Genomic DNA, 27256 nt, shown 5'->3' on the forward strand with positions numbered 1-27256 from the left:
GGTTATTTTTGCATTTCCATTAGCAAAAGTTGTGGATGGTACAAATAGAACCGCCCCATTCTTGGTACCACCTCGGTTGAGGTTCCAAGCGAGCTGAGCCGCTACTAGAAGGCGGAGTTGAGATCCCGCCTATACTTAGGCGGTACTACAGTCTACGGTGGAAAGACGGCTAGAGAAAAGGACCTCGTACCAAAAGTGAGCCATGCAGTGGAAATGCGGCTTAAGTGATGTTTCAGGAATTATTGGGCTTTTCGGGTCTTTCAACTGTACTTTCCCCACGTGACCCAGCTGAGGTAGATCCCGCCTCAGCTCGTGCCCAGAAGGCAAGTTAGCTACGTCCTCACCATGGCTCTCCTCTCTTGAGCGACAGCCATCTTGAGTCTCTTTCTGCTGCTTCAGCGGTATTACTGATGGCTCTTCTTTGCTTCCCTCTCTGGATGTTTAGTGTAAGGTCTGGGCAGACATCTGGCTGCAAAGCCCCTGTATCCAACTTCAAAAGACAGCCTTTGCTCTCCAACCACCTTGCCTGCACTTGCTGACCAGTTCCTCACACTTTGCAAGTTTCCTCTTAAAGGCCTCATCCAAGCGTTCTCAAGATGATTTGTTTGATCGGTCAGACCAGAGCACGATATCTGGTCTCGGAGTGGTCGCGATGTGCTCGGGGAACTTCAGCTGCCTCTCCGGGTCTACATACATCTTCCAGTCCAGGCCAGGATTACGGTGGAATTATTCTCCTTACTGTTCTACGGCTCTGACGATGGCTTGGGCAATGACCTTCAAGACCTGGTCATGGTGGTCATGATGCCAGCGGTATCGTCCCTCTGCCAGGGCTTTGGTGCAGCAGCTCAAGATGTGTTCTGGGGTTCCCCTTTCCATGCACAGTGAACATGCTAGTGACTCTGATTTACCCCATGTGTGGATGTTTGATTGATTGGGAATCACATCATACACCGCCTGGACAAAGAACTTGATCCCTTGGAGGTCGGCCTTCCACAGCTTAGCCCAGGTCCCCTTTCTTTCCGGAGCATTTTTCCATCTTGACCAGGCCCCCTTGCCACCACTCTGCAGGTTGTCTCTTCCTCCACTGCTGCCCTCACCTCCTTCTGGACTTGGAGATGCTTCCATGTTGGTGACACTGGAGGTTTGGAAGTCTGGCTCTGCTTTGGGTAACCCCTCTTACCAGCCTCTGAGTCTGCTTGCTGGAACACCTCCTTTGCTTGCCACTTTTCTTCTGGTCTTCACCTCAATGTCAGCTTTTGCCACCTTCAGGTCTGTTGACTCCCAGTAATGCAGCAGTTCTCTGGTCCTTGCCACCTTGAATTCCTCCCTCAGAGGTTTGAGTGGTAGCTGCAGCTTGTTGCTGTGCCCATAGAGTGTGATGCTGCTCAGACTCATTGGTAGCTCACGAAGGCTTCAATGGTTGAGTCTGACACTTTGCACACCAGGAGTGGCCACAGGATTATAGACAGAATTCCATGTTGGTACAGCCACGCCTTGACCAGTTCATCGATTTCAGCTTTCCCTCCAGTTCAGTGCAGGTTGATCGGATGGATGTTAGATCCCTCAGGGTGCTGTCAAACGCCTTGCCTATGCTTTTCTCTGGTTTCTCTGTGATGGTTGAAATCATAGACTGTATACAAAGATGGACGACGTTTCTCCACTTCCTCCCACTGTACAGAAGTTAAGCCAAAATATCCTGTATACGGGAGCTGCTATCTTGAGATTTGGACGTCATTCGGAGCCAGAGCCTGCGCAGTAGTGATCGGGCGGTGGAGCCACAGTATCAAGGTCATCCGCCCGAACCAATCGCGAGCCGAGCAAGGCCACAACTTGTCATTGAGTCTGTTAAACATGATGTTTCACCCCCTTTTTATAGCATCAAATAACTAATTAAAACCAAACTTATCAGAAAAATTAACACTTGAACATACATCAGCGTGATGAGAACTACCTAAAATGACAGAAACCATCTTTGGGAAAAAATTATTTGACGTGTAGTTTGACTTTTTAGTTTGGCCCATGTCCCATCCACTAACATGGAGGAGGCTGGATTTATGAGCTATACTGCAGCCAGCCAACAGGGCGTGATCAAGATGTTTTGGCTTCACTTTTGGGGAGCTGTCATGTCGTCCATCTTTATATACAGTGTATATGGTATGGTATATGGTTGCAATCATGGTGCCAGCAAGGTTGAAGAATATCAACCTTGACTTTCTTCAGCACCAGAGATCTGGACTTGGTTGATTTGAATCTCATCTGGGCTCACCTTATCAGCTTCTCGAATCCTTGCAGAATCCATCCGCCTAGTAGGGGATGTATCTTGACGGTCAGGTCCTCCATAAGAGCCCTTATCGATGGTTGGCAATGGCCAAATTTGGTCTTGGGCCTTCTCCATTCTGTCCCTGCTGACTTTGCAATCATGTTCATCAGCAGAGAAAACAAGATGGCAGAGATATGTGTTGTGTTCCTCCTGCTCCCACTACATTCTTGTCTGGTGGATCTTCGAGCATTTAAATCTTGCCACCTGGGCATCACTTGTCTGTCCGACTGGATTTCTCATTCTCGCTTCTCAAGCTCCCCTGGGCGTATATATTTCCATGATATTCTTTGTTGCTTGGTTTTGGTCTCCTCCTCGCAGAGGACGCAGATTGGGTTGCCTACCCGTTCACCCCCGGTAAGCGCCTCTCAAAGCTGTCGCTGTCATGGTTCTCAGCCAGTCTTTCCAGGTCACCTCTGAATGATCAGCTTTACTTTGTATAAAAACCTTGTATGCTTCTGGACAAATCCTCAGTGATGTTCCTGGAATCGTCGGATATTTCGGGTGTAGTTAGCTACGTGCGCCACTTGGCTTTCCTCTCTTGAGCCACAGCCATCGCGAGGCTCTTGTGGATAGCTCTTCTCTTCTCTCAACTTCTTCTCCAACTGCATTGCCAACACTCACTGACCAGTCCCTCGTCCTACGCAAGTTCACTCTCAAACGCTTCGTCCAAACGATCTTCCCTGGGGAGTTAGCTCCAGCAAGATGATTTGTTTAACGGCTTCAGACTAGGGAACACTGGCACACAAAGGAACTTAATAACTTTAATAGGTTTTTATATGTGAAATATAACTGCTCAATAAAAATATATTTGAGATAAGGTTAATAGGTTTTGCATTTTGTATCATTTTTCTCTTTTGCTAAACTTTGAAGACAAATTATGTGATGAAAACATTGTCATTGTAATGAATGTTTTCTGTAGAACCTTTGAAACAAAACTAAAGCTGCACTGTAATATTACTCAGAGGACAAAACAAAAACAACTGGCTATGGTCCAGATTAAAACATCCCCAAAGCATGCATTGGGCTGCAATTGTGTTCTATTGTTTCATTTATGAGTTAACAATATGCTAGAATACTAAACTTAAACAAGGAAAAAAATCATCTCAGTTGTTCAGTTTATTGGTTAAATTGTGCAATGTTGTAACAAGCGTAATTACTGGATTCTTGTGGTCTTCTTTACAGAACAAAGAGAAAATAAATGACAAGAAAAGATAATGAATTTATGAAAGCATCTGAACTTTAATTTTGTATAATTTCATTGCCATATTACAATGATGCAGTTCTCATGCTATAACAGTGATTGAGCATGATTACGATGAAAGCTCTTTATCATTGTATCACTCATTTTGTGATAAACACGTGGTTGAGTACGAGGAAACTCCTCGTTAACTGCCTTTATCCTTTAGTTACCTTTATTTTCCTCTCTGTCCTCTGCTTTACGTCTTGTTAACTCTGTGCCCCACTTGCCCCCTTCTTCACCTTGTCTGCCCCTTTTTACTTACACATCAGACCTCCTGCTGTTTTTAATAACTCCTCGACTCTCCCCCCTCCGCATCTGTTTCTCCCTCTTCAGTCACTACTCAGCATCCCAGGCTCTCCCTTCATGTCGCGCCACAACAGCCGCAGCAGCATCTTCAGCTTCAAAGGCCGTTCCAAGGACATGGGCTCAGAGAACGAGTTCGCGGACGACGAGCACAGTACAGTAGAGGAGAGCGAAGACCGCCGCGGCTCCCTGTTCATCCCCTACCGCCGCAACAGCTACAGTGGCTACAGCCAAGGCTCGTCTCGCATCCACCCGCTGGCACCCCACTCTGGAGGGAAGAGGAACAGCACGGTGGACTGCAATGGCGTGGTGTCTCTCAGCGGCCCTGGGCCCGGCAGACGGCTTCTGCCTGAGGTGAAAATAGATAAGGCAGCCACTGATGACAGTGTAAGGACGTCCATGGGACACCAATACAGTTTAGGCATGATGGTGGTGGCCCGGTCTCTGCAGCTTCACAACCTCTTCCCCTTGGCTCTTGATCCTCTTTTCCCTAAACTCAGTAGATCCCTTTTCCTCCCCTGAATATCTAGATTCTGTCTTATTATTTCATCTGACATTTACACTTCCATCCTGATCTAACGCCCTTTTTCCGCTGCTCCTTTTTTTAACAGCTCTAGAAGACACTAACCAGCTGAAACAGTATCCACAAACTCACTGCCTTACCCGCATCATGATGATCATTTCATTGATTAATATCTAACAATAATGCAATATGATTTACCAACCCCCTTCCTTAGTTCCCCTAACAATTCTATCCCCTAACAATTCTATCCCCAAGTTTACGCATATTGTCATTCATAAAAAACTAAATTATCAAAACATTTTACAGGAAAAAAAACTCACTCCCTACTCCTACTTCTTTCATTCTTAGGTCTAGGTCTTAGTCTTTTATCTACCCCTCTATTTCTTTCCATCTTTTTCTTTCACTCTCTCTCTGCCTCTCCTATCTTTCCTTCTTGTCCTAATTTATCCTCCGCTCCTGAGCCACTGGATGGTGCAAGAACAAATCTGAAACTTTTTTTCGATAACAATATTTCTAGCTAGCATGGTAGACCCCTCTTTAATTCTCAACCAATCTACCTGCTTTTACCTTTTTACCTTTCTTAAAATGTAGCATGGTGTAGCAGCAAATGATGTCTTGAATTCCCCTCTGTTCTTGACACGCATGTCATTGCATGCAGTTTAATGTTGTTTACTCAGGGGTTGTAGCTATGGTATGCACAGTAAACGATGAAGGGTTCAGAAACTGTACCGTAAATTCTCAAATAAAAGCCGGTACGTCAATAATGGCCGCTTACTAAAATGTAATAAATGGAAAACAGGTCCCAAATAATAGTTTGTTTCGCTAAAGTCCTGGTTCTCTCCTCAGTTGTGGTAAATTAAATCAACTATTTGAGAACTGACAGTGTGAATTTGAAGTGTGTTGTATGTACGATATGTTGCAGGAAATGCTTAATTGAACAAATCATTTTGGGGAATCATACATTGTGAAAAAGATTTAATGATTTGAGATTTGATGTGAAAAGCTGCAGTCATCGCATAAGGTTTTTCGTCTTCTGAGCAGATCTATGGCATCATTCATCGTTTAGATGGCTTAAGAGCATGAGTTTTAATGTGTGATGTTCGTGGGTATGAAGTCATGTGAGTACTATCTCTGATTGACGTTGTGTCTTTCTCTGAGTACAGACTACTGACGTGGAGATTAAGAAGAAGCACTCTGGCTCTCTCATGGTATCTGTGGATCAGCTCAACTCCTCCTTCAAAGAAAAGGACCGGGCCAACAGTCAGATGAGCGTAGTCACCAACACACTCTTAGAGGGTACAGAGACACCTTTCCTTTTGCCTTTTTTCGAATTTAGACCAAAATGTGATCTGTATTATTCAGATTAACATCCAATGAGCCATTTACTCCTGTAGTTAAATATGTGTTCTTGTTATACGTATGCATGCTGTCTGCATTAGATCTGGATATGGAAATTGCAATTGGAAATTGGTCTGATCAACATACTTGCCAATCTTGAGACCTCAAAAATTAGGAGGATTTCAAAACCAATGCGGGGTTCTAGGGGTCCTCCCCCAAGAAAATGAGTTTCAGAGATTTTGTTTCCTGCATTCTGGTGACTTTTAAAGAGTGGAAATATCAAAAATAATAAGTACACTGCAAACAGCATTTTTGATAAATAGCCTACTTTTAATTTTACTTTCAATTCTCAGGAAAGAAAACTGAATAATTCGCCCTTCTGCTGTGAATCTCTGGTATAAACTAGACTAATATTAATCAGTTTTCATTCAATTATTCCTTGTTGGTCCCTGCTTGACTATTTCTTTCTCTTAGTAGGCTACTCTTCATTTCCCTCTCCTTCTCCCACTCACCCAATGCGACAACAGCAACACTGCGCTCTGAAACCCGTTATTTCCAATGGCTTGTGCGACGCCATGATGGCTTTGCTGTGATGCTGTGATGTGTAGCGAATGCAGCTCAAAACGCTGTGCAGTGCCATAGATAGGATGAGATAACAAAAAGGGAAAAAAGTGTGAAAAATTGCGGGAGAAATGTGGGAGAATTGTGATCCCGGGAGGAAACCGGGAGAGGGCAATGAAAAACGTGTGTCTCCCGGGAAAATCGGGAGCGTTGGCAATTATGCTGATCAACAAACTGATGTCAGTTGTTGTCTGCAATTTGTGGGCAGATTCTTACTCACAAAAATGTGCAAGTTACATTTAGTTCCTACCTGATTGAGATATGATCACAATTCGAGTCATCTGTGGTCTAGAGATGTTGCACTAGATTTTGTTTGCAATTACACCTCAAGTTGACATTTTCCTGATGCAGACAAAGCATCCAGATACAGATGGTGTTCGTTAATCCAGGAAGTTTATGGTAGACACAATATAATTGGAAAACATTTGTTTTAAGGGACTCACTCCTGACTGTTTTGTTTTTCTCACCCTTTTCTTTCTTCTTTGTCTCTTCCTGCAGAGTTGGAGGAGTCTCAGAGGAAGTGTCCTCCCTGTTGGTACAAGTTTGCCAACATCTTCCTCATCTGGGAGTGCTTCCCCATGTGGCTTAAGATCAAGCACATCGTCTACTTGATTGTCATGGACCCCTTCGTTGACCTGGCCATCACCATCTGTATTGTCCTCAACACCCTCTTCATGGCCATGGAGCACTACCCCATGACGCCACAATTTGAGGGCGTCCTGTCTGTTGGCAACCTGGTGAGAAACTGCGTCTTGTACCACTGTCGTTTGTCTTTGTAACTGTTTACGCCTGCATGAAGCTCGCCATCTCTCTCAGGAGTTACAGAAGCATAGCAGGTTCGCCCCACCTACCTGCCCTAACCTCAAACCAATACATCAATGCATCATTTGGTATGTGCACTTAAGAATACACACACACACACACACACACAGTGTATATAGGACTCTGATGGGGGCTCATTAAAGATTTAGTTCCATTTTAATGTAGCCAGCCAGCCTGCTCCCCAAACTCCCATCACCCCCACTCAGGTCACTCTCCTGCTTCCGCTGCATCCTGCTTACCTCAACTCTACTCAGTTCTGTCCAATTCTCTCTCTTTCTTACACACACACACACGCACACACACACAAAATAGCAGTCATAGTAATAAGGTTTGCCACTGAACTGTCCACGACTGGTTTAGCAGAGTACATATTAACCAAATGTTCAGCAGATATTTTGATTTGTTTGTTGCTATGCCCTTGCTGTCAGATATCACAGCAGTATTGGCACAGTGTCAGTACTAAGACAGGAAATGAGGTCATAGGGATTGGCATGCTATCAGGAGTGAAACAGGAACTGAAGTCAGAGGAATCAGCGAGATGGATGGTGCAGTATGAATCATTGGGTGCTCCCTGCAGCACTGATTGGGCACACCATTTGGGTGGACGGTATGGGACAGGCTAAAATACTACAGCTCTATACAAGTTCTGCTGGAACACGGTGCCACTGCTCTATGACCTTGCCGTGTCAGAAGAATCTTCACTCTCCAATACCTTTTTTAATCAGCAATACATCAAATAAAATGCAATGTAAGCTAGCCAGTTGTTTCGTTCTGCACTGTATTTCCCCTTAAAGCTGCAGTGGGCAGAAATGGAGCAAATATGAGTAAAAAAAAGTAATTTTTATGAAACGGTCACTATATCCTGACAGTAGTGCATGAGACAGGTAATCTGAAAAGAATCATGTTCCTCTGTGTCCTCCGATGCTCCCAATGGCATCTGCAAGACTTCACAGACCGGAGGAAAACAACCAATCAGAGCCAATCTTTCTCATTTCACAGCTGAACAGAACACTACAAGAAGCAAACATTTGAAGCGAGAAATAGGCATTACAGTAACAGAATATTGATTTATATTTGATCAGCGTTGCGTAGTTTGACCGTTTGATCGGAGTTCATGAGTGATTGACAGCTGCCTCTGTGAATGAACAGCCAATAGGAACACTCTCTCTCTGAAATGACCTGTGATTGGTCAAAGTCTCCCGTCTCTCTTTGGAACATTTTACAGTAATTTGAAGATTTTTTATAAAATTACTTTTTTAGAAGGGCCATATTTGAAAATCGGTGAAGTGCCAAGGGGCCGGACTTTTACATTTCCTATGTGTGATCTGTTATTCAGAAACAATACACTTTATTAATCTCAGTAGGTTGTTGTTTTAATAAACACAATGTTGCATTTAACATCTTTTTTTTACTCAGTTTGACTCTCCTAAATTCCCTCTGCTTAAAGAGCCTGAAAGACCTATTGTAACAAAATAAGTATTTCTGTGTTTAACAAGACATAACTAATGAATGGGCAGATTAGCCTACTAATGAAATGATGATCTTCTGATAATCAAACAATGTAAACACCCAGAAACTTAGAATTCTAGCGGGATATTTAAATAAAAACTAGGGCTGTCAAAGCTAACGCAATAATAATGTGTTAACGCAAATTTGTTTTAATGCAATCGATCTTTTGGAGGTTGTAACAGGCTCGGTTTTAAAGCTAGAGTGAAGACACTGGTATCATATGAAACTAGAAAAACCTAAGGAATCCAAAGGATTAGCAAAGGAGGCAAAATTTTGGCGAGGAAGAACTGGCATGGCCATTTTCAAAGGGGTCCCTTGACCTCTGACCGCAAGATATGTGAAAATGGGTTCTATGGGTACCCACAAGTCTCCCCTTTACAGACATGCCCACTTTATGATAATCACATGCAGTTTGGGGCAAAGTCATAGTCAAGTCAGCACACTGACACACTGACAGCTGTTGTTGCCTGTTGGGCTGCAGTTTGCCATGTTATGATTTGAGCATATATTTTTTATGCTAAATGCAGTACCTGTGAGGGTTTCTGGACAATATTTGTCATTGTTTTGTGTTGTTAATTGATTTCCAATAATAAATATATACATACATTTGCATAAATCAAGCATACTGTCCACTCCCATGTTGATAAAAGTATTAAATACTTGACAAATCTCCCTTTAAGGTACATTTTGAACAGATAAAAAAAAATGTGCGACTAATTTGCGATAAATCACGATTCAACATTTTAATCGATTGACAGCCCTAATAAAACACAATAATGCTTATAACTGTCCGTAACAGAATCTATAGCGTGAGTGGTAACGTTGATGAACAGGAATATACTCTCTTATCGGAAGGAATTCATTATTATTATATTTTTAAAAAAAATACTTTTTTCATATTAATAGATGATCAAAGGGCCGTATTGAGGTCGTTAAAGAGCCAGATTTTGCCCACAGGCCACCAATTGAATAGGCCTGGTTTAATGAAACAAAACTGCAGTCATCCGTTACTGCTTCTGTTACTTTCTGGAAAGCGGTGTATGTTCAATGGTAACGTCATGCTGTACTCGTAGGTGTAGCTAAAAAGCAAAAATAAAGCAATCATAAATCCAATTGGTTTACACTTTAAATTCATCGCTCCCTGTACACACCCTTACCATCATGTTTCACCATGAAATACATCACACAATTTCGTGGAACTGACTTACATTTGATTTTTGTGGGAAAATTGTAAAATCAATCCCACATTTATAGAGTGACTGAAGTGCGTCCTATTTTTGTTGTTGTTGTTGTTTTTAAAAAAAAGAAAAATCATAACCTTTATGTGATATTATGTGTGTGTCCACAGGTTTTCACAGGCATCTTTGCTGGAGAGATGTTTGCCAAGCTGGTTGCCATGGATCCCTATTACTACTTCCAGGAAGGCTGGAACTGCTTCGATGGCTTCATTGTGACTCTGAGTTTAGTTGAGCTGGGACTGGCTGATGTGGAAGGTCTGTCAGTGCTCAGGTCATTCCGATTGGTAAGTGGACCTCTTCTGGCCCTCATGTACAGGCTGAAAAAATTGATTATAAAAATGTCCATCTTTAAACTGTCCCACTTGAGCATAATTCTGATTTCTCTTTTTTAATCATCAAATTTCTCTCTTTAAAGCTCCAAATCATGATCAAGAAGAACTTCCATAACTAGGAAACCGTCATTGTATTGTGCAAAACTGTAAACCCTCTTAATGTCTGCTAACTGTGGAATAATCCCGTATCCTGTTTCTCTTGTAGTTGAGAGTGTTCAAACTAGCCAAATCGTGGCCCACCCTCAACATGCTGATCAAGATCATTGGTAACTCAGTGGGAGCTCTGGGTAATCTGACCCTGGTGCTGGCCATCATCGTCTTCATCTTCGCCGTGGTGGGCATGCAGCTGTTTGGAAAAAGCTACAAGGACTGTGTGTGTAAGATCGCCGAAACCTGTACACTGCCTCGCTGGCACATGCACGACTTCTTCCACTCCTTCCTGATTGTGTTCAGAGTGTTGTGTGGGGAGTGGATCGAGACCATGTGGGACTGCATGGAGGTGGCGGGACAGACCATGTGCCTCACCGTCTTCATGATGGTCATGGTCATCGGAAACCTGGTGGTAAGCAAAGACAAAAATGACATAGTATAGAGGCTATTGGATGATAGTAGCCCAGTTGTGAACCATCCATTTACTGTGAGTTCATGGGTTTGTTTCTGAGGTGCTGAACCTGTTCCTGGCCTTGCTGCTGAGCTCGTTCAGTGCAGACAACCTCGCTGCCACAGATGATGACGGCGAGCCCAACAACCTCCAGCTTGCGGTTGCCCGCATCAAGATAGGGATTGCCTGGTTCAAGGCTAACATGCGGCTCTTTATAGCCACAGTGATCAAGAAGGTACCATATAATTAAACATCTATATGAATGCCCAATTCTTGATTGTTGAATAGGGGTGGGAATCACCAGAGATCCCAGGATACAATATTGTCACAACGCGATCTTATTGAGATCTTAAACATTTTGCGATATGCTGAGTATTGCGATAAAATATATTGCGATTTATTACTTTTTTTCCAACTGCAAATTATGCAGTTTGTCAACATCTGTTTTATCTAATAAGATACACTCTTTCACTCTGTTCATTTCAGAGTTTTCAATCACTCTAGCTTTAAGACTGAGTCCGCGTCAACCTCTGACAGACAGAATAGCGGCTGTTAAGAGGTTAATAGTTTATATAATAAAGATTGATACTTGATGTTCGTTTATCAATACAATAAAATATCGCGATACTATGCTGTATAGATTTTTTCCCCCACTCCTATTAAATAACTTGAACTTTAACTGTTGTCATATGAATGTGTGTTTTAGTCAGAGTTCTGTAACAGCATTTTTGTTTTCTAGTAACCTTTTTTTGTTTGTTCTATTTTCTCACTCTCAGCCGGAAGAGGATGAACAGAAGCCTCTGGATGAAATGTACGAGAAGAAGCTCAACTGCATTGCAAACCACACGGTGGACATCAACCGCGAACTGGACTATGCTAAAAATGGCAACGGCACCACCAGCGGCATTGGGAGCAGTGTGGGAAAGTATATGATTGATGAGGACTACATGTCCTTCATCCACAACCCCAACCTCACTGTCTGCGTTCCCATCGCTGTCGGCGAGTCCGACTTTGAAAACCTCAACACGGAAGACTTCAGCAGTGAATCGGACGTGGAGAACAGTAAAGATGTGAGTAGGAAGGACTGGTAAGAGTGTGAGAATGGAGGAGAGATGCTAGCAGAGAGATGGCAGTGGTGATGTCCTTTGATGGTAGTTTGGGTAAATTATTGCTTGATGGAGGGAGAGAGAGATATGTCATAGCTGTGATATTTCTTGCGTTTAATAACTTATTTACAAGTTTAGGAATTTAGCTTCTAAATTTGGATTTATAACATTGTCTAAAACAAATGCCACAATACAGTTATGTTTACCAAAATAGGTGACTTAGGGTGCTTTCGCAACTCAACATTTAGTCCGTTTTAATTGAACTCTGGTGCGGTTCATTTGGGCAGTTGTGAACGCAGTAATTTTACTCTGGTATGGACCAAAACAAGACTGATTGTGAGAGGTGGTCTCAGACTGTTTCCAAGCTAACCAAAACACAGGCTGCCCGTGCGGGCATTTGTTGAGTAGGACACAGGTAAACGGCCGGTTAACATTTGTGGGAGAGGACTAACCTGAACGTCTGCAGAAGTCCGATGTTTGCTTCACATCTGGGCTGAAGAGAACATACAGAATATGTTAAATTAAGTCCACAAAAATAGTGACGTTTATAAAGTCATTTGAGATAAAATGGAGGAGAAGGGATTTGTGCGCACAGTCGACCAGTGCACAATCAAAGTGAAAAAAGTTCGACAGCAATATGTCAAAGTCCCGATTCCCTGTATAGAAGTGGCAGCTCTTGAGACGAAAAAGATAAATCCTCTGCTTCGTATCCTATACGCCCCTCAGCAAATATTTTTTTTTATTTTGTCCGCTTTAATTTGTGCACTGTCAAATCGAAAATGAACCAAAAGTATCAATTTCACTCTGATTCGGACTAGACAAAAGAACTGTGGCTTGTAAAAGCGCCCTTAATCATGTAATATAAGGTGATGTAATAAGTCAGAGGGCACGTGTGCAATCGTGTGTGTTTGTGCCCGTGTGGCATATTTTAATCCATTAAGCAGAACTGGTCTGAGCTGCCACACTGAAGACACTTAGTTCACTTGACATTTGAGAACATCCATTTAGACATGAGAGCTGTACCATCGAGCCTGAGTGCTGACCCCGCAGACAGACAGAGACAAAGGAAATCCTAACGAGACGACAGACAGAGAAACATACCGTCTGCCGTATAACAGGAATGTGGGATAAGAAGGGTAAGCCCAGACCCAAAGCTTGTAGAGCAGTCTGATGTGTGGGTCACCTTGACCTGGTTTGTAGTAGGAGGAAAGGAGATAATGCAGCAGCATCACTACTGTACCTGCACCAGGTTCATATTCCACTGGGCTCCCTTCAACCAACCACAAGACAATCTTCCCTGCACCACAGCCAGCCACGGGGTACACTGCAGGGAGCAGACACAGACAGAGCTGCTAACAGCCAATCAGAAAAGCAAGGATCCATCTGGCTGTTTGGTAGAGAGAAATAGAAAAGAGAGGGAGCTGAAGAGAGTGTGAATGCGGTCCTTCGCTGACGACTTAAGATTATAAAGTGCAGTATCATTCTTTAGTGAACTGAGTGTCTGCATGTGCGTAACAGTGTGTATACTTTATTACAATAAGGCTGCTGTTACGCTGGTGTTTCACGAGTTTGCCCTGCCTCACCTTGACCTATTGTTAAGATATGACATGATTTATTGGTGCAGGCGAACTTCATCAAGCCATGGTTTTAATGACTAGAAAAAAGATTATTTCCTTACAACATATTCAGGGCAATTATTATTCAAACACATAGTAATGAAAAATGTAGAAGAAGATCTGCACACTGTAGCTCCCTTTAAATGCAATTTATTGGCACATCTTAGTTGGTGACGTTTTGAGCAGATGCTCTTCTTCAGGCTTAATAAATCTGCACAGAGACGCCATCTTAAAAGGTAAACGCTCCGGTCACATGATAGTCACATGATACCGCCAGTGACCCAAATATCCTACATAAAATCACAGTGTAATGTTACATGTATATTAAGAAAAACACATATATACATAATATACAATAATGTATATAAAAATGCATATACAAATATTTAGCATATATACCTTACAGCTCATAAAAATAACATCAAGCCCATGGCTGACGTTGTTTCTATATGGCTACACATAGTCAAACATTAATAGGCATCCAAAAATATACCTGGTATAAATTATATATACGCGGTATTTTTCATCATAACAGATTTTACCTTTTGTGACTCTTTTGTTTGACTTGTACAAGCATTTGTTTCATTCTTTCATCATAAATAAATGAATCCTTCATCACTGAAGAATCTATACTTATGCATGTATAACACTGACCATCATTACCAGCACAATCAATCACTGGTCAAGTTTAATTACTTCCTTGTAAATCTATAAATAACTCTGCAGAATACCTCGGTGGCAGAGGGAGACCTAGCTACAGTACATGGCTACAACACGTATATACCTCTAGCAATTAATCATGTCATGCATATAAACCCAAAGGGGCATTAATGTAATGGTTGTACTGGCGCTGTGCCGTATCCGTACGCTCTCAGTGTCTTACTGCTGAGCCTTTAATGTTCAGAGAGGTTGAACTGATCTCTTTGGTCCTCTGTTTGTCCCAGCTGGATGACACCAGTTCGTCTGAGGGCAGCACAATAGACATCAAGCCTGATGTGGAGGAGGTGGCTGTGGCGGAGGTAGTGGAGGAGTATGTTGACCCAGAAGCCTGCTGGACAGAGGGTAGGTAGTGTTTATAGTAATGACGAATAGACAGGAATCATTGTTAATGTTGTACATACTATACTAATGACAGTGTGATACATTTTGCATTGTGTCCTTGGTTGTATTATGCATAAGTCTCTGTGTATAACAGCAGTTTTGTTTTCTATTTGTCAAACAGAGTGTATTGCCAAATACAAGTGCTGTGATGTTCCCATCACTCACGGCTGGGGGAAACACTGGTGGTTCCTGAGGAAGACCTGCTACCTGATTGTAGAACACAACTGGTTTGAAACCCTCATCATCTTCATGATCCTGCTCAGCAGTGGAGCCCTGGTAGGCGCACACATGCACGCACACACAAGTATGGGTGTTCCTACTTTTGTATACACTCATAAACATCATACTAATGCCACTATTAGTGCTTCTAACAATTATCATGAAGCTCGTATCATAATAAAGTTACTCAGTGCTTTACAACATTATAATAAATGTAGGATATAACATGTGAACAAAGAAGAAATAAAACAAGAATGTGGCATTCATTTAGAGAAAGTGAATCTCATAAGGATGTGCGCAAGCAAGACCATCTCCTGCTTTTCTTCTGCAACTGCTTGATATGATTGTTGCTAATGGACAGCAAAGTGCTGTAATGCACCAACCTTTCAACCGGCAGAATCCAGCTTAGGTTTGCAGCTTTCTGGAGGGGGAAGGCCTACGGCCAAATCAAAACACTTATGTGCTGAAGAATGGATTCAGGCGATGGAGAATGGAAGAGCTATGGGAATGATCGGTCTAGTTTGACTTGACGGAAATTTAATTTATCCACTAGTTTTCTTTTACTATGTAAACAACTCATTCTCTGAAAAGGTAAACAAACATATAAACATATAAGCTGCTTTACAAAATATAAACACACGTAGAGATGTTTTATAACAATAAAAATTCAGGTCTGCCATTCCTCAGTGAAATAGTACTGGTTGATATATATAATATTTCATCACATTTTTCCTTCCATTTTTATCAGGTTTGTAGGGGAGACACCCCAGGACAATAGGGTAAAAAATTTAACTAATAGATATTATCCTGAAACGTCCCCAGAACAGAAATCTGAACATTGTATAAAGCCAGGTTAAAAAATTCTTTAACTTAAAAAAGTCAAAAGTTTTTACAGAGGGGACTTTTTGTCTCTTTTTATCACTCCATAAATCAGAAAATACTGCCAACAGCCATAAAAAAATGCCATGTTTTTAGGAATAAAATATTATATAAATCAGGCTATGAATGATATATGAACAAACCCCTTTGTAAAAAACGTCAGAATATAGACAGCAATGAAACTGGAAAGTTTGGTGCATGTAAGTGCTACTGAAGTGGAGATTTCCGGCTCAGAGTGAGAAAAAAACTCATTTTGAGAAAATGGCTTTTAAAGATATGGATTGTAAAATTCCATACGTTTTGCAAGACACTACACGTGAACAAGGTACAAAATTGAACTAATAGATATCACAATGAAACTTCCCCAGTTGATTACTTGTATTAAAACAATTATTTTTTTGTATTACAAGTTGTCTGAAATTGTATATTTAAATATGCAAGTGAGGCATCTCTCCACTAGTCTGAAAGAAGACATGTTATGGAACCAAAATAGCCCAAAAAAGTGCATGAAAAACAAAGCATTTGCCTGGGGTGTCTCCCCTTAAACAAAACGCTGTACAGTGTGGCTTACCTCACAGCTTACTCATTTGCAACATCAACAATGTAAAATGCTGAAAGAGATCAGTTAAACCGTTGTCCATGTGATGATTCTCTGCTGCTCTTTAGGCCTTCGAGGACGTGTACATCGAGCAGAGGAAGACAATCAAGGTCATTCTGGAGTATGCTGATCGGGTTTTCACCTACATCTTCATCCTGGAGATGTTGCTGAAATGGGTGGCCTACGGCTTTGTCAAGTACTTCACTAACGCCTGGTGTTGGCTAGACTTCTTCATTGTGGATGTAAGTACATTTCGCACCATTTCGTTGTATACTAAGAGTGCAGCAATGCAATGTATACAAGTAATTTGGTTCAACTCCTCATGATTGTATTTTAAGATTGCAACATCAAAGGAAGGCATGGATTTTAAGAGATTGGCTCATTAGTTAACTTAACCATTAAGCTGGACAATACATGACCATTATTAGGGGTCAGAACTAGTTGTAGAAAGCTTATAACACAGATTATTTTTTAAAGTTTTAATTATACCACCGTTTCAAAAAGCCTCAGAGCATATTGTCAAACATGAAGACATAAAATATAACTAAGTATTGTTCAGCACTAGATTTGTTCCATGCCTAGGGATCATGTCGGAGATGACCAGACCAGTAAATTCTGCTCTAAACCTCTTTGAAAAAGTCATCTACGGACTCCAACAGATGTCCATTCGTCACTCAGGTTTCAGCTCGTCACGCTGAACTTTCTCCAAGTGATGACAGTATTCTTTTTAAATCTACAGGTTACATAATAGTAATAACACTGATAGTAACCTTTTATCACAAAAATGTCTTTGGATAATACCTACACTTTTAGCCTGACTCTCCAAAGCAAATGGTACATTGGGATGATTTTCTGTCTATATTCTCAAACTGCAGAAGTTGAGCAAATGGCCCAAGATCTCATAAAACATGGTCTATTCCTTGAACTAAACCTCGGACATCTAAGCAGTTTGGATAACCTAATGTGTACTGGTTTGAGTACCTTTTGAGTCAATATACAGGCTATAATGTTAATGTATCTTACATAACAAAGTATTAAAGGGTCACAGCTTGAGGGACACATTGTATTTATCTCATATGTGATATCCAGTCTTTGCTGCAGTGCTTTATGGGCCATATTTACAGTCAGCAAAATGCTGCACCTTTAAATGTTACTGTTGAAAATGGAGTCAGTATGGTGCAGTGCTCACAGAAATGTGGACAGTAAAAGTGGACGTATAATGTGATATTACTGGTAAATAGATAAGAGGGCTATGATAGTCTACCATCACCAGGGTGCCACCTGAAATTTTGGGCCCCACGACAGCAGCACAACAGTAGCCCTGACACAGTAAACATCTATAAACCTTGCTATGTTTCAGAGCTCCTGTCTAGCTCTGGACTGCTGATTCATTCAGCACATATGGTTTGTCCTTTTCTGTCATTTGTACGTGATGAGTTTCTCACTTGAATTTCTTCCTGTGTCTGTTTTTGAAAAAGGAAAATGTACATTACATGGTATGCTTAAAGGCCACATGAAATGGGGTCTTTACTTGCTTAAAATACAGCCAGACCAAACATGGCAAGCTAGGCTAATTGCAGGAAATTGAATGGGAAGGGGTAGAAAATCACGTGTTATGTTCGTTAAATACAGCTGCTGACATAAAACTCACTTCAGACGTAGGTTCTGCACTGATTTGTGTCATTTGTAAAACTAAACTGTAACAACTACAGTAGCAAGCACCGAACAGCATTTGGATTGAAAGCATGATTGATCTTCCCTCAAGATGCTGATTGTGGGAGGTGTTTCTGTGGCGCCTACCGGCATCGACATGTTCTGTCTGGCTGTACCCTTAATGTGATGTATTTCCTGTTTAAACAGGAAGTTCAGGTGGGACATAAAACAGTGTAAGTTAATTGTTACCGCAAGCCAAGGAGAGAAAAGCAGTCGATGAGCGCCGGGGCAGGATTTTATGTTCATACCTACTAGTGCACAATGAGGTCACCATGAAATATTCACGGCTTTCCAGAAAGTCACGCTTTTCCGGGAACTTAAAGGCATCATTTTATGGTGTCTTTAAATGGTGTAGTTTTGTCATAGATTGAAGTAGAATAGGACCATGTAAAAAAATAATTTAAGCCCAGAGACTTATCTCAGAATTCTGAAAAAAAAGTCTGAATTTGTAGGAAAGAGTCTTGCTGTGTCAAAAATGATTGACTATTGAGTATACAGCATACCGTGTGTTCCAATACCCATACTACCCTACTATTTAGTATGCCAGAAAAACATTAAGTGTGTCCCAATACATAAAATGTCAAATGCAGTATGCCAAAAATACCAGGATGTCCTAATACATCCGATCGCATTTTGGGCCCAATTCCAATCCGGTCCCTACACCCTCCCACTCCGTGACGGAGTGTACACCGTTTGTAGTCACACTCACAGCTCAATGAAGGTGCAGGGTATAAATACAGCGGCCACTTCGGGATGAACTTCCCTCTCTCCAGCAAGGAACCTATAAATAAATATCAGAATCAGAAATACTTTATTGGGGAAATTGAGTTTAAATGTACTGTATAAATAAAAGCAGTGTTAATGCCAGAGTAAACCTTATTGCACAGCTGACACACTACACATCCAGTAAAGTATGGAAACACTTTGGGTTTCAGACATTGCGGGAAAAGCAGAGCTAGACATGATGGCTAAAGCTGCAAGCTAACTCTGTCATGGACAGTAAATGTTATCGTATTGCAGTAACGTGCGGTCAAGCCAGCCGTCACTCGCATCTCGGTGGTCAAATCGGCCGACGCTACAACAGTAGAGCACCCATATACTGACATTTATGTTAAATGCATTCTACCAGTATAAAGAGAACGGAGCTGACGGGAGACCTAGCGACGGACTTCGTGAAATTAGCGGAATTATACACGTGTAACTACGTCCGTTTTTCAAAATAAGGTGTTAACAAACGGTGCTGTTTAAACAAAATACACATATGGAAATAAGATTGATTGGATTATATTCACCAGAAGTATAAAAACATTACATGTCCCTTATGAATTAAAAAGAAAATACCGCTAATTTGTGAGGGAAATGTCTCATTCTTTGATTTTTGGGTTGCTGGAAAAAATGTAATAAATAATGTCTAACAATGACTGATCTACAGTATCAATTTAGATATTTTCCAAAGTAGAAGTCCCTAGAAATGTATGATTCAACTTTTTCCCATGGTCTTGTGTTAAAAAAAGTTAACAAAAATTGCAATAAATCGTAATATCAAATCGCAATACATATCGAATCGGCACACCAAGTATCGTGATAGTATCGAATCAGGAGATAGGTGTATAGTCCCAGCCCTAATATGTTGTATATATTTGTATAAATATACAACACTTTACAATCAAAGGAACATGTCTACCGTTTTCTAGACTAGACAAGGGTATATTTGATCCTAAATGCAATCTATTTACTTGAAGTTGATAACGTCTGTATGATGATAAAGTAGAATAAATTAAATGTCTATCTTAGTTTGAGCAGTTTATCAGTAAATGTTTGTACCGGTAGTCACACAGAGCTTACATTACGGCATGTTCCATGCGAACATAAAACGGCGTCGCGTGTCGTCAGTAAGGGCAGCTGGTTAAGTCGGCATCGATGCAGGCTAGCTGTTGGAGGGTCTGCACTCCCCGCTAATTGGTTTGGGATTGCACTTAACATGGCAGACCCTCCACGTGAACGTGCAAACGGAGTGGGAGTGGGTAGGGAGTGGGTGTAGAGGGTGGTTTGGAATTGGGCCTTGCAGTATGCAAGCCAGAATGCTTTTCTGGCTATTCTGACCCACAATCCTCTGCACAGGGGGTATATGAGAAAGAGGGTCAAAGTTCAAGGCACAATGTTATGACAAAGTAGTATGTCCCAATCGTATGCATACTGCATGTAACAGTACATACTTTGTAAGGGCAGCTGCAGTATGTACTAAAAGTAAAAAGAAAAACGATGTGATTTGGAACGTAGCCACGGTCTACTATTTTGTGTGTCTGCCATTTTGTAGTGTTGCCTAAATTCCCAAATGAAAATATTTGTGCCCCTGTATAGTGGACTCAAATTATGCAACCATGCAAAAAAGTAGAGAAAAAATGATGGTTAATAACCAAGTACTAATGTTTCTGCTATCATGCATGACCTTTACAATGTCCACATAGGTTTTTTTTTATGTACAATAATTAGTGAACAACTTCAAACACAGCCTCTGACTTTTTTCTTATAATTCAGATTTTTTTTCTCAGAGTATTGAAATGAATTTGAGAACTAAATTCCTTTCTTGTTGTCCTAATCCTTCTACATTTATTTGATAATGTGTTTTATGTTGAGCTAAATCATTAATCGGTTGGTAAGTCGTCCATTATCCCTAGACCACCAAGTTTCCACCGTCCTTGACTGTGAGGCGCCAGTCTGTCCGTGATTCAATATTAACATCCTTTGTCACATGATAAGGATTCACTAATGTATGTTGTGTTTCCTGTTGGTTTTCTGAACGTGTCTTTGGGTCTGTCCTAATACCCACACTTGCGGTATTTGGGAATGGTCAAGTGCCTACTTGTGTGATGTGTTTCCGGTAACTCCCACAGCTCCTCAGTGCCCGTTAAGACCACAGGCGTGTTGTAGTTTATCAGAGCTCACTGGGACTCACTTGATTAATGAAGACATCCTGTGGTTTGCAAAAATACATGGCTCAATCAAGCTCAGGTGCTTTGTTGATTTCATTTCATTTACACACGTTGAACAAATAGGTAGGATCAATCTGAGTATTACAGTTTCAATCAGATGAGAGAGGAGTAATACAATTAATAAAGCAAATTAACCAAGTTACCTAGAAGCAAGTTGGTCTTCTATACATAAAAGAGACACAACATGATATTATTTTGAATGGTTTCTGTCTGAAAACATTTTTACATTTCTCAAAAAAATGATTGATGGAAGGACATGATAGCCTACTTCAGTGGTTCTCAACCCTTTCAAGTCGCAACCCCCCCAGATTATTCAGGTTGGCGTTCGGCTTGTGCTGCCCTTGCCAGTTCTTTCTACTTTCTCACAAACACACTCAATAAAATCTATTCTGAGGCAAATTATATCACTGGTACAGGTGATGCAATGTAAAAACCAGGGCTCTCAATTGATTAAATTATATAATCCAGATTAATTGCATAATTGTCCATTGTTAAACGTGATTAATCGCAAAGTAATAACACAATTTTTATCTGTTCAAAATGTACCTTAAAGGGAGATTTGTCAAGTAATTAATACTCTTATCAACATGGGAGTGGACAAATATTCTTGCATTATGCAAATATATATATATATATTTTTAATGTTGACAGTCCTAGTAAAAATCATTCCCCAGTCTAAAATATGTTATTTTATTCTTAATATGTTATTTTTTTTCCCCCAACCATCTGACGACCCCTGGAAATTATCTCATGACCCCCCTGGGGGTCCCGACCCCCAGGTTGAGAACCACCTGAGGCCTATTTAATATTTATTTTTACAATGTAAATGATTCACTATTATTTTTTATCAGTCTCATTATGAAGAATAGATTGGTCATTCTAGGTGATATGTGATGAGAAATTTGTGTGGATTTTCTGCCATAGCTGTGCAATATTTGGACATGAATAATAATGTCCAGCATGTCACAAACTTCTACTCCTTCATGTCTACTGATTGTTGTCTGTCGTAAAACAATCTTGTAGCTACCACAGTGTAGTTTGTTTATAGCCTAACATTAGCTTTTTACTTCTGGCGATTGCATTCACACTTCAAAAATCATAAAAGTGATGTTCATTTGTGAAGATAATCTTGCTGTGTGTCATTAACGTTTGTTTGCCACAGAGCTTATTTTCTGCAATAATACAGAAGCCAATGGAAAAATCCTATTGGCTTTTTGTCGAGGGAACCAGGGAGATGCTAACTTCCGGGTTGGCCTACGAAAATACGTCATCCTTGCAACACTCCATTGGAGTGCATTACATTTTACGGTGTTTCTGTTGATCTGTCCACCCATTATGTATAAAAAAGTAATACTGGCCAATGTGTTATAGTCAGAAGGATTTATTCCCAAATATCTGTATTGGCCCAAAAATATGAAGTATTTTTCGGGCTCCAATTGTCACCAAAAGAAGTGAGAAATCATGGGACATAAAGTAATTAACCTTCTACCTGTGTGAAACGGCTTCTCTCTTCTGAAATAGAAACGAATACAGCATCTTATATTTCTCCTTTTTTATTGTTAGAAGCCTAATTAATGGATATACAGTAGCTCAGGATAGAGGAGGGACGAGTGAAGTTCTACAGGTTATGTGGTGGGATCCAGTGCTTGTCAAACCCCTTACTGATTCTCCAATAGATATGCAGAAATCTCAATATATTCTACAGTAAATTGGCCTGTGTGTTGTGCAGATAACTTATCCTGACTTTCCATGCAAGTCTCTACGCTAATATTGACCTGTCCTCTCTCTCACAGCAGGTGCCTATAACTATGTCTCTCTTTAAGTTAAGAGAGACATTGTGCAGCTGTCGAGAGGGACTGAGGGGTTCGGTGTTTTGGGGTCCAGGGTAAGGTTTGTGTGCTGTGTTGGGACTTGTACTTTCACAGGTTATCCTCTCTCTTCTAACCCTGAAAGTTGTCCTCAACCTTCTGCGTTTTCTCTCCCCCTCTTTGAGTAAGATGCTCTCTGGTGTGGAAACTGTACTGTTTTGTACTGTGTACCGTGTGTATATTATTGTGTCACATTGATTTAGTGTTTGTGAATACATCTCTCCTCTAATTTTTCCCTTTGTTTGACTCTTTATCTTCTCTCCCTCTCACTGTGTCAACCACAAGTTTCTTTCCAGGTGTGCTTACTGTGCTGTTAAGCTGGTTATCACGCTAGACTGGCTTGCCAAACTAAACCAAACATAAGCAAACAAACACATAAAAGAGAGAAAAAAAAAAGAAAACTTGGGTCATGTACACTTTATTGACCTTTTGTCTATTGTAATAACCCCTGTTTAACTTTATGTTATATAGATACATATATTTACACATATAGAAACTATATATGTACTTATATATATCTGTATCTAACCAGACCTCCTTACAGTATATATATAGGCCCCACTTTTCTCTCTATATCCCCTCTAACTATGTGGGTCCTCTCTTTCTTTGCCTCTGTCTTTCCCTCTCCTTCTGTCCCTATCTGTGTAGGTGTCTATAGTCAGCCTTATAGCTAATGCGTTGGGCTACTCCGATCTAGGCCCGATTAAATCACTCAGGACACTGAGGGCCTTGAGACCCCTCAGGGCCCTGTCACGTTTTGAAGGGATGAGGGTAAGACCTAAGATACCAGACAACTGGTCCTTCTGCATGCCGATTAAATAAAAGCATCAACGCATGCTAGAGATGGCAATACAGAATTTTTTTTAAAAAATGTCGCTAAAGGGAAATTTTTTTAGCTAAAAGCTTTTGCCAATGAGAAGCTTTTTGCATGGATGCAGATCATCTCAGATGGTCACAATACATCTGATTTGATTTATCATATTTCATTTCATATATTATAAATTTAGTGCGATGTTATGGCAATTTGTAGTGATTTATTCATTAAAAATATTAACAAAACACCTTAAAAGCCTGTCCCATGCCTTATGAAACACAAGACCATGACAGACCTGAATGATGCAAGCAGCAATAATAACCACTCAGCTATGAAGTGTTTCGTACCAGCTGAGAGAACAACTAGAGGTTGTTATGAACCATCACACAAAACCTTTTTAAATGGAGTCACAGCACAGGGTTAATGTGAAATTATGCAATCTAAGCATGCAAACTGATACCTGTTAAAGTGTTTCTGAGCTACAGAGCCCCCCAGCTGTCATTTGATAGGCACTACTGTAGGGCTGGGCGATTTGGAGGAAGTCAAATAACACAACAGTTTTGACCAAACACCTCGACAACAATATGGAGATTGATTCGTGCTTGATTTTTGATAAATAATCATCAGTAATGTGAATATAATGACTAAGTGGATAAAGACAAATAATAGATCAGCTAGAACAGGCTGGTAAGTTCAGAATATTACATCACTTTACTGTAATGCAGCCTTTAAAATCAGGAAAAGACAACACTCATGCTATATTACGATATCCAAAATCTTAGGCGATATCTAGTCTCATATCACGATATCGATACAATATCGACATATTGCCCAGCCCTAATAGACACACAATTCGATATACTGTGGAAATTTGTGCAAATGGTCATTTAAACTGTTTGTGCATGTTTATTTTACTATTTTACAGTATGCACGCATTTGATTAAAGCAGCAGTCGGTAACTTTAAGCAAATATGCTAAAAAAATATTTTTACAAAACTGTCACTATATCCTGACACTAGTGCATGAGACAGATAATATTTGAAAAAAATCATGTTCCTCTGTCTCCTCCCGAGTTCCTAATGGCATTTGCAAGTTTCTGCCACGCTCGAACAACAGCAACCAATCAGAGCCGAGCTGTTTCTAAAGTAGCTGTCAATCGATCAAACGGTCAAACTAAGCAGTGCTGATCAAACATGAATCAATATTTTTTTGCCTATTTCTCGCCTCAAATGTTTTCAGAAACATCTTGTAGTGCACTGTTTTGCTACAAAATGAGAACGTTTGTGCCCCGGCAGCCATGTTGAGATCAGGTGAGGAAATGCCAAGCACCGACCACCAGCCAGACACATTTGAGGAGAGAAATAGGCATTACAGTAACAAAATCTTGATTCATATTTGATCAGCGCTGCCTAGTTTGACCGTTTGATCGGAGTTCACGAGTGTCACGAGCAGTGATTGACAGCTGCTGCCGAGACAGCTCAGCTCTGATTGGTTGTCACAGATTATCTGTCTCATGCACTACTGTCAGGATATAGTGCCTGTTTTATCTAAATAACTTAATTTGTTACCGTATTTGCTCAAAGTTACCGACTGCAGCTTTTATGCTTGACCATGTGTACAGTTTCCATGTCACTCATGTTGATACCATGCGACCTCTGGAGGGCTCTGTCTATACTGACGTACTTTCTGCTATGATAGTTGGGTTCTTCTGATCATGATTTTAATGTGTGATTGGTTGGATCAGCCTCTGGTTGTTGCTGGGCAGAAAAACAACACTTGTTAGTGTCTAAGCTCAGCCTCCTCTGCTGCTGCTCTGCCTCAAGTGTCCTGTTATCTGATCTTATCACAGTTTGGCTTTGGCATTGTCACACTGGAAGATCAACAAACTTCTGGTTGCATATCCCCCCTCCTCGCCATCCTTGCTCACCACTCCTCAGTGAATGTCATCACCATGATTTTCATGATCACCATTTTGCAGTAGTTATATTAACTGATCATGTGGATGCTTTGTCTCTATATTATTAGGCAGAACTCTGGAATGAAAAGAAATCCTAGAGAGTTTTGACATTTGATGTTTGCCTATATAGTTTTGGTTTATTTGGCTTCCTGTTACCATGGCACCTCTGTGTTTGGAAATGCACATTCATAAGCTAATAGCTTTATCTCCTCCAACATGCACACACTGCTTCATGGACAGAATAGTTTATATAAGTGACACTTGTGCTCAATTGGCAATATTTGTAACCCCGTAGCCGTTATACATAGTCATTGTTTGGGAATACTCAGCAATATGTGTTTTCTTTATGTTAAATCAAAATTCACGAATCATCAAGTGCATTATTGGTCACATTAGCTTTGCAGATCTAACTCAGCATGCATACACAAAGAGTCATTGTCTACAGTTAGTTCTTGACATGGTGGTACACAATATATATGATTGTGTACGATTCATACAGCCATACAATCCTAAATACAACATTTGAAGGGAAAGAATAATGCATTTTATAGGGGTGTAACAATATATCATGGCACAATACATTGTGATACAAAAGTGGGATAATATGGAGGTAACACTTTATAATAACCATCTGTAATGATTTGACGCGATATAACAATAAATTGAATGAATTGAATTATAAATGGTAAATTGATATTTCATTAAAATTTAGTTAATAGTTATTTTACTGTTAACAAACAATGAAATGATAATTAATCATGTTTAAAAATTTAGTAATGCTATAATTTATGTTATTTTATCATTAGTCTGTATAACATGAGATAATTCATTTATAAATGATATATTGTATCATAGCTGACAAGAGACAATTACAATTACATTCGGATTACATTAGTAAACTATTAATAACAATTTACTTTTGCATACATTATAACATTTTATATACTATATCTGTTAATAATTAACAAATGATTTGTAAATCTTTAAGAAATAATTTGCGAAACATCTATAAACATTACACAGATAGATGGACCAGAAACCTATTATTAACCTTTAACAATGTATTAACTATTTATCTCAATAGTGTTTATAGATGCTTTACAGAGTACGTATTAGCCATTTAACCATGTATTATAATCATCAGTTGCAACTTTATAATAGTCATCCAAATAATGTTTATAGACAGTTACAAACCAATTATTAACCGTTAACAAAGTGTTAAAAATATCTGTCTATGTAATGTTTATAGATGTTTCACAAACAATTTCTTAAAAGATTTACAAATTATTTGGTAATCATTAAAAAATACTTAATATTGTATATAAAATGTTATAATGTGTGCAACAATAACCTGTTAAAATAACAAATTATAACATTACTTGTTATAAGGAAACATTATTAATTATCATTTCATTGTTTGATAACAGTAAAATAACTATTAAATAAAGTTTAATTAACTATCAATGTACCATTAACGGTTATTATAAAGTGTTACCCACACATGCGCTCTTTGTCTGCATGAGCACACTGTTACCTAGACATTTT

General features: G+C 40.1%; 1 protein-coding gene across 11 annotated transcripts in view; it reads left to right on the plus strand.

The window, feature by feature from the left end:
* Window positions 1-27256, plus strand: part of scn8ab (sodium channel, voltage gated, type VIII, alpha subunit b) — a 75404-nt gene that overhangs the window by 38662 nt on the left and 9486 nt on the right. For 6 of the 11 annotated variants that reach the window (XM_037790841.1, XM_037790993.1, XM_037790760.1 and 3 more), the window contains exons 12-22: window positions 3894-4250; window positions 5550-5682; window positions 6844-7082; window positions 10025-10198; window positions 10452-10808; window positions 10909-11082; window positions 11624-11917; window positions 14514-14631; window positions 14792-14946; window positions 16435-16608; window positions 23589-23711. In XM_037790841.1, coding sequence (XP_037646769.1) covers window positions 3894-4250; window positions 5550-5682; window positions 6844-7082; window positions 10025-10198; window positions 10452-10808; window positions 10909-11082; window positions 11624-11917; window positions 14514-14631; window positions 14792-14946; window positions 16435-16608; window positions 23589-23711 — 2298 coding nt within the window. The remainder of the gene's footprint in view (window positions 1-3893; window positions 4251-5549; window positions 5683-6843; window positions 7083-10024; window positions 10199-10451; window positions 10809-10908; window positions 11083-11623; window positions 11918-14513; window positions 14632-14791; window positions 14947-16434; window positions 16609-23588; window positions 23712-27256) is intronic. The other 5 variants (XM_037791137.1, XM_037791064.1, XM_037791377.1 and 2 more) reach the window with 3 other exon arrangements.

Source organism: Sebastes umbrosus, chromosome 1 (assembly GCF_015220745.1).
Source record: "Sebastes umbrosus isolate fSebUmb1 chromosome 1, fSebUmb1.pri, whole genome shotgun sequence".
Lineage (NCBI taxonomy): Eukaryota > Metazoa > Chordata > Actinopteri > Perciformes > Sebastidae > Sebastes > Sebastes umbrosus.